The following is a 12,794-nucleotide window of genomic DNA, read 5'->3' as shown; positions in this document are numbered from 1 at the left end:
ATACAATTTTGTTCAAATTTGGGTGGTAGGTCCGTGGTCATTTTTTGACATTTTTAAAATCAACCATATGTTGTATATTCACTTTAGGCATTAGTATACCACATGAAGTGGCACCTGTATTAACAATATTGATACAATGGAAATACCTAGGCAATTATATTTATAAGGGGTTGCTGTGAAAACAATAACTAGTGGCACAATAACTTTGGTAGTTGCCAATGTAGTTAAGGTGGCTTTGTTAGGTTTTTTTCACTTGAAAGAAATGTGCTAGGATTATGTATTACATCACATTTCCTTGTGTTTAACCATAAAAAAACAATGCAGATGTTTCCAATCAATCTCTGTATTCACAAAGATGAGTATTATAATTATATTATAAGTATTCGTAGGTATTTAGACTCCCTCCTAATTATTACAGTATAAGTGTAGTACACTATTTATTGCAATTATTGATATAATATTTTAACAACAAAGTCAGATTATAATGAGTGAGTGAGTGAGTGAGTGAGTGAGTGAGTGAGTGAGTGAGTGAGTGAGTGAGTGAGTGAGTGAGTGAGTGAGTGAGTGAGTGAGTGAGTGAGTGAGTGAGTGAGTGAGTGAGTGAGTGAGTGAGAGACTTTATTTAAAGAGGGTAACACCTGACAGTATATAAATACTGATAAACTAGTGGCCCTCATAATGTACAGCTATATGTACACATATATCACACTATATGTACAGCTGCATAATTTTGGAATAAATTGTCCCATGATTGTTCCACCAATTGTCCCACATGTCCCATATTATGTACCCACCACACAAGGAATTCATTGTTAAAATAGAGAGGGCAGTTGTTCTTGAAATAAATGAAAATAGTTTGACTTTATCTTTCTTTCTTGTGTTGTTTCTTGAAATAGATTATTTAGGGTCTTTTTTTATTACTGTATCTTCAAGCTACTACACATAAGTGACATAACCATCCACTATGCGAGTTTAGTAGTTTACTAGTTTACTGGTATCTGTCATCTGAAACTATTGTTCTGATTTGTTCATATTTTCCAATATGTGTTGGAGACCTAGGAATAAATACGTTGACATTTGAGAATTTTATTCTATCACAAGGTTAATTCTAAATCACTAAAATCAAACTTAATCAGTATATTTAAATATGTTTATACTTTAGTGTGTGACTGTGTGTCACTCCTTTGCACTAAAAATGTACGCATGGAAAATTATATCATTTAAAATACTAAAAAAATTGAACGAACACTCACCTGATGTTCTTCTTTATTTCAAGGAGCTTTTCGCCTTTTGAAATTCTCCAAAAGTTAGTAAAACAGCTGTCTCTCGACACGAAAACTTTACCAAACTTGTAAGTTCAAAATGGCTGCGAAGCAATTTTAGCGAAGGCCTGGTTGCTAAGTTTTGAGCGATTTTGGGCAAATATACGCGACTTTCTAAAAAATCTCCTCTTAATTTACAACTATAATGCTTCATTGCATGTGCGTTGTTCGTTTTGCATTGATCATTGTGCGAAGTGTTTTCGTTTCCGTTTTGTGATCATGTGCACTCTCGGTGTGGCGGTCTGAGATTGTCATCGTGCTGAAATTGTAAATAAAGAACTGCGCATGCTCGAAATCGAGCTTGTAATCCTGGCACGCGGTAAGGCGATCTGAAATTGTTATCGCGCTGAGATTGTGGTATTAAATTTGTAAACAAAAATTCGCCAAATATTCAACATAATTTTGAAAAGCAAACACAAATACCAGGAATAACTACATGCACGTCGTATTATTACAAATTATTACAATGCTTAAAACGTATGTATTATCTTTTTACCAATGCTGTTTATTTACAAATTGTTGAAAAAAGGATAGCAATATTTTATCTGTTGTGCTGAGATTGTTGTGGTTTATAGTTTGTTGTGCTGAGTTTGTTGTGCTAAGTTTGTTGTGCTAAGTTTGTTGTGCTGAGTTTGTCATGCTGGGTTTGTTGTGCTAAGTTTGTTGTGCTGAGTTTGTTGTGCTGAGTTTGTCATGCTGAGTTTGTTGTGCTGAGTTTGTTGTGCTAAGTTTGTTGTGCCGAGTTTGTCTTGCTGAGTTTGTTGTGCTGAGTTTGTTGTGCTAAGTTTGTCATGCTGAGTTTGTCATGCTGATTTTGTTGTGCTGAGTTTGTTGTGCTAAGTTAGTTGTGCTGAGTTTGTCATGCTGAGTTTGTTGTGCTGAGTTTGTTGTGCTAAGTTTGTTGTGCTGAGTTTGTTGTGCCGAGTTTGTCTTGCTGAGTTTGTTGTGCTGCGTTTGTTGTGCTGAGTTTGTTGTGCTAAGTTTGTTGTGCTAGTTTGTCATGCTTAGCCTGTTGTGCTGAGTTTGTTGTGCTAAGTTTGTTGTGCTGAGTTTGTCATGCTGAGTTTGTTGTGCTGAGTTTGTTGTGCTAAGTTTGTTGTGCTAAGTTTGTTGTGCTGAGTTTGTTGTGCCGAGTTTGTCTTGCTGAGTTTGTTGTGCTGCGTTTGTTGTGCTGAGTTTGTTGTGCTAAGTTTGTTGTGCTAGTTTGTCATGCTTAGCCTGTTGTGCTGAGTTTGTTGTGCTAAGTTTGTTGTGCTGAGTTTGTCATGCTGAGTTTGTTGTGCTGAGTTTGTTGTGCTAAGTTTGTTGTGCTAAGTTTGTTGTGGTGAGTTTGTCATGCTGAGTTTGTTGTGCTGAGTTTGTTGTGCTAAGTTTGTTGTGCTGAGTTTGTTGTGCCGAGTTTGTCTTGCTGAACTTGCTGTGCTGAGTTTGTTGTGCTGAGTTTGTTGTGCTAAGTTTGTTGTGCTAGTTTGTCATGCTTGCCTGTTGTGCTGAGTTTGTTGTGCTAAGTTTGTTGTGCTGAGTTTGTCATGCTGAGTTTGCTGTGCTGAGTTTGTTGTGCTGAGTTTGTTGTGCTAAGTTTGTTGTGCCGAGTTTGTCTTGCTGAGTTTGTTGTGCTGAGTTTGTTGTGCTAATGCACCCTACTTTTTTTGACAAATGCCAGACAATTTTACTTGTCAATGGGGAAGCTCTGAAGTTTAATGGGTTAAGCATCATCCAACTAGAATTGCGAGGTACTTTGCGAGGCAAAGACTTGCGAAGTACAGAATACTATGCCAGAATCTCATTGTGTACCTGACAACAAATGTTTGCCCACCAAATGTAAGCAAAAAAGAAGCGAGGAACATTAAAAACCAAGCTAAGACACACTGTGCGATTCTAAAAGTAAGTCATGGTTGTCTAATGTTCATGGCTGTCTAATTTTGTCTATTATTTTCCTATGTATTATCAATTAACCCATCGAGTGGCTAATGCACCCCAGTGCGCCCTACTTATTTTGTTTTACTTGTCTAACGCCTGATGATTTTACTCGTCAGTGGGGAAGCTCTGGAGCTTAATTAATGGGTTAAACACTGTCTTAATTGCACACACTATTTATAAAAGATTTAGTATAAGTGGCCCAGTGTAATAATATTGTGATTTTTATAAGATATTTCTTTTAATAAAAGATATCATAATATTTATACAATGCTTAAATCCCTATTCACATTTTCTATATACAATTCCTAAAGACTATTTACAGTTCTTACAAGTGAAAGCAGTTTTTTTGTTGACATTCCTTGGAATTCTTTGGCAGCCTCGGTGAAACCAATCTTTGCATTTTTCACACTCGACCATGAATATGCCTTTGGTGTACGGTTGTCGGCAGTGACAGAACACACGGATATGTTTTGGTGTTGTCCTCGAGTTACTGATTCAGGAAATAGAGTTAGATTGTCCTGCTGGTAGCATGTGGACAAGTGACCTCGCATCATCTCTTGTTTCCAGGTGCAATCTTGTGGTGAAATGCCATAGCACAAACTAATAGCAACTGCAATTGCAAATAGTCCACAGTCGCTGGATCCTCTTTGCTTCTGCTTGTCTGCCCACTGCAGAGTCACATGCTTTGACTTTAGCATCAACATGTAAGCAATTTGCTTTAAAAATTTGGTTTTGCATGATGGACTTATATCCTCATACAAAGAGTCATAAATAGTGATTGTATCTTTAGGGCAGCCAATATTACTAACAGTTATCCAATGATTGTTATGAACATTGAGAATCTGTACAAAAACCTCTTCATGAGTACCTATAGACTCACAGCCCTCTGAAGCAAATACCCATTCTGCTTGCAGACCTCCAATATAAGGAAAATCAATATGTTCATCGGTCAGCCACTCTCCATTGTTAATTGTTGGTAGAATTATACCAATGTCTTTTTTGAAAGGGGCAGGTTTAACAGGCAATGGTCCAAGTGCTTTCTTCACGGAAACAACAACTACATCTTGTTGTTCTTCAACTTGAACTTTTCCTGGCCCAGCAGCTCTGACCTTTTATTCTATAATTAAATAATAATAATTGTTACTTTTACCAAACAGCTACTGAGCTACATACATATCATTGGTATTGGATAAACAAGTATACCTTCTGATTCTACTGGAACCTCTTGAGCTGGATGGTCATCTACTTGTGGCATCTGGTCTTCAGAAGCAGCAAAGGTTGATTTGTGAAAATCACTTGACATGTGTGGCTTTATTTGTTCATAAGGCACTTTGACCTTCAGAACTTCAGAGAGATGCGCTGGTGATTGTCTATTTCAACAATCCTGTAAAAGTTGTACATTTATTAAGCATAATTTCTGTCATATAAGAAATCTTGCACTTGCTTACAGTAAACAAATATCTTTTTTGACTAAAACTACTGCGAGTATGGAAGTACTAGTTCACTATTGCTTAATCGTATAGTACTGTACCTGTATGGACCAGTCCATAAAGCGTCTAGCTTGCCACCCACACGACTCACATTTTTCATCACCTTGCGGAGGACAAGGTCACCAACTGAGTGCTGAAAAACCTTGACCCCCTTTTCTTTTCTCTTTGCAAAATCTTTCCGCTGCTTTTCCTGGGCTTTTTCTCAACATTAGCTTGGACTTAATATAATTTTAATTTCATATTATTTTAATATTGTAATTATGGTACTACTGCACTATTATTACTCTCCAGGCAGTGGAAGTACCTGGGAGTTATTTTATTATGTTTGTTTCATAAAATGGAACCAACAGCACTACCTGTTTGTCAATGCTGCTCATCATTTCTTCTCTGTCAAACATCATTTCTTCCAGGGCTTCATGAGAAGGCGTCTCCAAATTGAGGCTTAAATCACAATCTTCTACTACCTCTTCCATCTGCAATTTAAAGACATATTACTAAAATACAATATATGTACATATATCACAAACAAATATAGCAATAAAATAGTCGTATTTGTTTGTCAAAACATATTTATATCCATCATCACTTAAGTAACAATGAATTTGGGATGGCGTCCAAATCTATTTGAATTTGGGATGGCGTCCAAACATCAAGAAGAATGCACTGAACTTTGTCGACCCTTGTTTCTGTGTCCGTATTGAAAATGCAACATCTTCCAAAAAGTCATCCCAATTGTTTTGGTGCTCATTTACTAATTTGGCAAGACGTACTTTGAGGGTTTGTTGGTCCGTTCATCAAGACCATTCGTCTGAGGATGGTACGCACTAGTGACAGAACGATTGATGCCAAACTTTTTGCAAACCTCTGCATTCACCTAATAAAAGGTTAAAATATATTGAGCTTGTGTGAAGATGGTTATTGATCAATTAATGCTCCATGGTATGCCATTATAAATCAAAGCTAAATAAATATATGTGTTTACCTTTGCCAGAATTTCCCGTCCTTGGTCAGACAGAAGGCTGCAAGGAGCACCCCATCTAGAAACATAAGAAAAAATATCTTCGTCCAAATAATAAATTTAGGGTTTTTAAACATGTTAGTTTTTACTTTACCTGCAAACAAATGTTTTTATACTCTGTGCAATTCCAGCAGCTGCTTTTTCCTTTAATGGATAGAAGTCCACAAACTTTTTGTAGTAGTCCGTGAATGTCAAAACATATATCCATTATCAGTGGTGGGCAGAGGTCCTATAAATTTAAATATAGGAAATATAGAAATATACATGTACATTTGTGGGTTAACGACAGACATTGTTAAATTTTGTGCTTTACATATTAAGCATCAGAGCTTCCCCATTGACAAGTAAAATCGTCTTTTGTTTGTCAAAACAAAGAGTAGAGCGCATTGCCAGTTAATGGGTTAAGAACCTATATGAAGCCTTACCTATTAGGTCCATCCCAACCAGTTCCAAAGCCTTGTTCACTTTAATTGGCTTGAGTTCAGGTGCTTGGGTTTTCAACTTCTCAAACCGTTGACAGCGATCACAGGATTTACACTAACAATGAAATGCACTATGATTATTAAACATTATGGTATGGTATATGTTTTTTACTGTTTTTGACATCACTTTAGCCAATATTATATATAATATGGGATATGCCTTAAAAGATTAAGGTTGAAGTCTAGTAAATAAACAAGATTATTAATAGTTACACTTACATATTCAACAACATCCTCTGTCATGCCATTCCACAAATGAAACTGTGATATTTTTGCCAAAGTATTATTTATCTCACTGTGCCCACCCATTGGATTAGAGTGGTATTGGTAGAGAATTTCTGATATTTCTTCAACTTCAGTGATGACTTTTTGCCACATATTTTTCTTTGCACCAACATATCCTAACTCCTTCTCTGTATGAAAAAGAAATATGATTTTGCTAATTGCTGTTCGATATAGAACATTGGAATAAAAATTATTGGTTAAATTGTAGAACACCAATGCAAATTGTAACCTTACACCTAATAGTCACTTGAAATAGTTGACAATAGAATCAACCAAGACATTCAAGATATTAACCCATTAAGTGGCAGAGCTTCCCCACTGACGAGTAAAATCATCAGGCGTTAGACAAGTGAAACAAAATAAGTAGGGCGCACTGGGGTGCATTGCCACTCGATGAGTTAATTGATAATACATAGGAAAATAATAGACAAAATTAGACAGCCATGAACATTAGACAACCATGACTTACTTTTAGAATCCCACTGGTGTGTCTTAGCTTGGTTTTTAATGTTCCTCGCTTCTTTTTTGCTTACATTTGGTGGGCAAACATTTGTTGTCAGGTACACAATGAGATTCTGGCATAGTATTCTGTACTTCGCAAGTCTTTCTTCTCTAGTTGAATGATGCTTAGCCATTTGCGGATGATTTCCATCATTACCAACTGCTGCAGAATCTGACAACTCATGTTCTACCAAAACATCTTTGCCAATGCCATTTACTTCTTCTGGAGCTGCAGTCTCATTGGCTGAAGTTGCGACCACTTTAGTTGCAGTAGCCATGATTATCGCACAACCTAGAGCAACGAAGTAATTCAAATAAAAATAAATATATCATTGCCAAATGTAACTAGCATGAAGTCTTGAATTTAATTTGCCTCTCATAATTATAGCTGAAAATTGAATTATATAGTAGTAATTATATAGTAGTATTTACACACTACTCTAGACGAACAGTGTATAACTTAAACAAGTTGTGTGCTCATCAGAGTGATCTGACATTTAGACCAGATCAGATCGATGAAACATTAACATTTCGTAATGCCCTACACTACTGCCAGTATCAGATTTACTTGCCAAGTTCTAGTGTGTATACTTAGTCTAAGATGTGAATCCAAAGCGAAATCCTGTCGATTTATTATTATGAATATGGCCTTGCACAGTTTTTTACACGTGCTCTGTATGTCAAGCAAAAATATCACAACGCTTCTTGAAGAGCTTATATCTACCAAATTTTTAAACTTTAGAAGCCCTTACCTTCAATATGTTGATGGTCACTGGATAGTTACTTGTAAAAAATCACCAGTTGTTTCAAAATATCAAAAAATTATTGAGATTTAGATCGGCTGCTTTCTTGCTGTGTTTACGAACGGAGAATTATGCAGAATGTTGCAATCTCAGCACGGCAACATTTCGGCACACAAGACCGCGGTCGCATACTGCTAATGCGCATGTGCAGAACAATTTCAGCACGGAACAATCTCAGACCGCCACACCGGAACACCGCGGAAAAACGTCTGCGCACGCGTCAATTCTGCCTGTAAGTGAGATTAAAATTAATTAAAAAGCGGTTCCGAACGTTTCCGAAGGCTAAAAATGGCGGCAAAAAGGAGTGATTTCATTCGTGTCTTCAAATCCATATTTCGAGGGCATAAATAAACATTGCATGATAGAAACTAAGAGAAAAAACGTCCAGAGAGTCCTAGAAGTGGCATCCTACAAAAACACCTGTAAAAGGTGACTGTTAACAAATTTTTTGTCTCAAACATTTTGTTTATCAAATAAGCAAAGACAGTTTCCGAACTTTTAATTGAGACACGTTTTATTAAAAAAAAACATGTCGCCAGATACGAGACGTTTGCGTGTTCTCAATGATTGAAAATTAAGATGTATTTTACAATTTAAATACATTAGAAAGCTTAACTTTTCGCGGGTTTTCTTAACTTTTAGGTTTAAACTTTTGTTTTCGAAAAATATTCTAAAGCCACCCCGTAAAAAAAGGAAAATTTACCGTGAATTCCAGTTCGTTCGATACTCTAAATGCTAGAAGGCTTTTAATTTATGTTCTGTCTGGCCGTCTTGTATATTTTTGCCTTTTCTTAACTTATATTTTATCAAAAAATGGGCATGTTTTGTTCCAAAAGTTGATATTTACATTTACCATCATATTTTGATATTTCGGCGCGTGCGCAGATATTTTTCCGCGGTGTTCCACACCGGTTCTTCTCTTGCCTACGTATAAATATCATTATATTACAACTTGCTGGTGTGTATTCCGAACAAGTTTTCTTTCCCGAGTTTTATTTGCTCGGGTGTGGGCCCCAAAAATTTGACAAATTTTTCTTGGAAAGTTTTATGACGCTATACAGTGTGTATAAAAAAAATTCGAATGCAACTTTGACAGGCTGCTGTGTATAAAATACTAAAGTAAACGATATAATTTTTATATGGCAAGAAAGATTAGCTTATTCAGTTTGCGATTATACCGTTCTTATATCGACACGACCAAAACTGGCCGAGTTATCGTCTTTTAAAATTTGTTGCTCGAAATCAAATTTTTCCGCCGATTGGAATTCGAAGTGAGACCTCCAGACAAAAGAAAATGCAAATTTAATCAATAAATGATCGTTATTCCGTGCTTAATTGAGGCATTTTGTTCTTCAAAGCTATCGTTGAACATTGAATAAGCAGAATTTGTGCGATAAATTTGCATTTTAGTTTTCAGTAATAATTAGACTTTAAAGCCCTTTAGGACTAACTTTCAATAAAACAAACTTCCAATTCCCATCAGCGGAAATTTGTGATTTTTATGAACTTTTTTTGTCAAACCAGTACTCCTTCACTTTTCAACTAAATGACACGTACAACGTGTCATTTAAAAGAGAAACAAATGAACTTTACAATGGTGTAAAAATCAACCAAATTTGTCAAATATATTTTCCAATATTACACGCAAAATTTCGATTCGAATTTTTTTGAGACACCCTGTATATGTCGAGTATATTTTACGAAAAAATGATGAATATACGACCGAATGCCTAATGTCTCTTGATTAAATGCACAAACCAATATATTTTTATGCTAACTTAACATATATCTTCTTTTTAGCAGTTATACATATCATAATATAGATATTTCAATAGAAATGAAATGGCACAAAAATATAATTAAAGTGCCTAATAAATGCTTAAAGAATTTTTAAAAATTAACTAATTAAAATGCTACATTTCACATGAATTTTTGTATAATTACTGACATTTTTGTATAGATGCAGATATAATAATAAAGTCCATTGATTTCTTTATTTTCACTTTTGATTCACGAAAATATTGCAAAATTCCAGAATTTTCAAGGAAATTTGAATACCTTTATTAAACAAAAAATCTTTATTCTCCCGTTCAATATTCTTGTGAGATATCGAAGAATGTAGTGCAGGTTCTGACAATTGCAATTACAGTGCCTAATGGTAACAATACACATGTTACAATGCCTACTGTAACAATACTCAGTCTGATGATTCTTTGAATTGTACATGCATGTAATAACGCCTACTCCCGAAATGGGACAGACTTCCAAGGTCGGCTGTACGTAAATTTTAATCTCCTGGTTCCTTTTTCAAACATATATAAATTACAACGCTCTAGCGTTTGTTATCAATTTATTCAGATATCGATTACTGTGCTGCCAGTTCTCAAAATTGCCATGTAAACGCTTACTGTAACAATACTGATGGATCTTTCTCTACGAATGTATGCACTGTTTTAAAACCTCCATTGTAATGACTGCTTGAAAAAACTGAGTTTTTTTCTATGCCACTTACAAAATATCAGAATTATTAGGAATATATAAACACTATAAATACAAAAAAAACCTAATCCTTAATTGAATATTTTTCAGATTTTGACGAATGCATTGCAAAATCTCATAATTGCCATCAGAACGCCTACTGCAGTAATACTGATGGTTCTTTCAATTGTTCATGCATGAGCGGCTACTTCGGAAATGGAACTGACTGTGAAGGTTAGCCGTATGTAAATATTAAAGACGATATAATTCTAACTTCGAACACTTCAAAACTTTGAAGAAATTTTAATCACTTTGTTGATTTTTAAAACAGATATAAATTACTACGCTCTAACTTTCGTTAATATTTCATTCAGATATCGATGAATGTGACGCGACTTCTCATAATTGCCATGACAATGCATACTGTAACAATACTAATGGATTTTTCAATTGTACATGTAAAAAAGGCTACTCAGGAAACGGAACTGACTGCAGAGGTTTGCCGAAAATATTTCATGAATTACTGCAATTGAATCTATATTTCTAATTTTTTTGCTCGAAAGTCGATGTAACAAAATGAAAATATTTAATTAGAATATTTCGCTCTATAGGCAGAATTTTTAGTATAAACTTTCTAATGCACATATCTCTACGAATGTTATGCATGCGTTCACAACCTCCATTGTAATGCTTGCTACAGAAAACGGAGTTTCTTTCGGCAAAATATCAGAATTAAGAGGAAAAAATTAACACCATAATCATAAAAAATCCTAACCCTATCGTTTAATATTTTTTTAGATATCGACGAATGCTTTGCAAAATCTCATAATTGCCATCATAACGCCTACTGCAATAATACTGATGGTTCTTTCAATTGTTCATGCAAGAGCGGCTACTTCGGAGATGGAACTGACTGTGAAGGTTAGCCGTACGTAAATACTAGAGACGATATAATTCTAAATTCGAACACTTCAAAACTTTGAAGAAATTTTAATTATCCTGCTCATTTTTCAAAGAGATATATGTATATTACTACGCTCTAACTTTTGTTAATATTTCATTCAGATATCGATGAATGTAGTGTGAGTTCTCATAATTGCCATGACAATGCATACTGTAACAATACTAATGGATCTTTCAATTGTACATGTAAAAATGGCTACTCAGGAAATGGAACAGACTGTAGAGGTTGGTAGTTGAAATATTAAATTTCTGTATTCTATTAATAAGAGAAACAGAAGGTTCCATCACAAGAAAAAATCGGTATTTTTAGGAAAATTTCAATTCTAGAGGTAATAACAAGTTTTTCTAATAAATTTCCTAATTTTTAATCCATTCAGATATCGATGAATGTGGCACGGCTTCTCATAATTGTCATTACAACGCCTACTGTAACAATACTGATGGATCTTTCAATTGTACATGTAAAAAAGGCTACTCAGGAAACGGAACAGACTGCCGAGGTTTGCCGTAAATATTTCATAAATTACTTCAATCGAATCTATATTTCTAATGATCAGGACAAAAATTAAGTCGATCAAAGGAAATGAAAATTTTTAATTAGGATATTGCGCTCTTATATAGGCAGAATATTTTGTATGAAATTTCTCTTTCACCTATCTCTACGAATGTTATGCACTGTTTTACAACCTTCATTTTAATGCATGATTGAAAAACTGAATTTTTTTCGATGACACTTGGAAAATATCAGAATTATTGGGAATATATGAACACTATAATTATAAAAAATCCTAATCCTTAATTAAATATTTTTTCAGATATCGACGAATGCATTGAAAAATCTCATAATTGCCATCATAATGCCTACTGCAATAATACCGATGGTTCTTTCAATTGTTCATGCAAAAGCGGCTACTTGGGAAATGGAACTGACTGTGAAGGTTAGCCGTATGTAAATATTAGAGACGATGTAATTCTAACTTTGCACATTTCAAAACTTTGAAGAAATTTTAATTATCCTGTTCATTTTTCAAAGAGATATGAATATATAACTACGCTCTAACTTTTGTTAATATTTCATTCAGATATCGATGAATGTGGTGTGAGTTCTCATAATTGCCATGACAATGCATACTGCAACAATACTAATGGATCTTTCACTGTACATGTAAAAATGGCTACTCAGGAAATGGAACTGACTGTAGAGGTTGGTCGTTTAAATATTAAATTTCTCTATTCTAATAGTAGAGAAACAGAAGGTTCCATCACAAGAAAAAATCGATATTTTTAAGAAAATTTCAATTTTAGAGGTAAAAACAAGTTTTTCTAATAAATTCCTAAATTTTCAATCCATTCAGATATCGATGAGTGTGGCGCGGCTTCTGATGATTGTCATAACAACGCCTACTGTAACAATACTGATGGATCTTTCAATTGTACATGTAAAAAGGCTACTCAGGAAACGGAACAGACTGCCGAGGTTTCCGTAAATATTTCATAATGACTTCAATCGAATCTATATTTTCTAATGATCA

The 12,794-nt window shown here is 34.7% G+C and overlaps 2 protein-coding genes across 4 annotated transcripts in view; both read left to right on the top strand.

Annotated features, from left to right (window-relative positions):
- The window catches only part of LOC114534148 (fibrillin-3-like), a 97,010-nt gene that overhangs the window by 23,752 nt on the left and 60,464 nt on the right, over positions 1-12,794 (top strand). The gene's annotated exons all lie outside the window — the stretch shown is intronic.
- Positions 1-12,794, top strand: part of LOC114534150 (fibrillin-3-like) — a 49,709-nt gene that overhangs the window by 13,142 nt on the left and 23,773 nt on the right. For all 3 annotated transcript variants that reach the window (XM_028555703.1, XM_028555704.1, XM_028555702.1), the window contains exons 7-9: positions 10,411-10,533; positions 10,674-10,796; positions 11,098-11,220. In XM_028555703.1, coding sequence (XP_028411504.1) covers positions 10,411-10,533; positions 10,674-10,796; positions 11,098-11,220 — 369 coding nt within the window. The remainder of the gene's footprint in view (positions 1-10,410; positions 10,534-10,673; positions 10,797-11,097; positions 11,221-12,794) is intronic.

This window comes from Dendronephthya gigantea, unplaced genomic scaffold, assembly GCF_004324835.1.
Source record: "Dendronephthya gigantea isolate DGI-Jeju-01 unplaced genomic scaffold, DenGig_1.0 000097F, whole genome shotgun sequence".
NCBI lineage: Eukaryota > Metazoa > Cnidaria > Anthozoa > Malacalcyonacea > Nephtheidae > Dendronephthya > Dendronephthya gigantea.
This window is presented reverse-complemented; position numbering and strand designations above follow the sequence as displayed.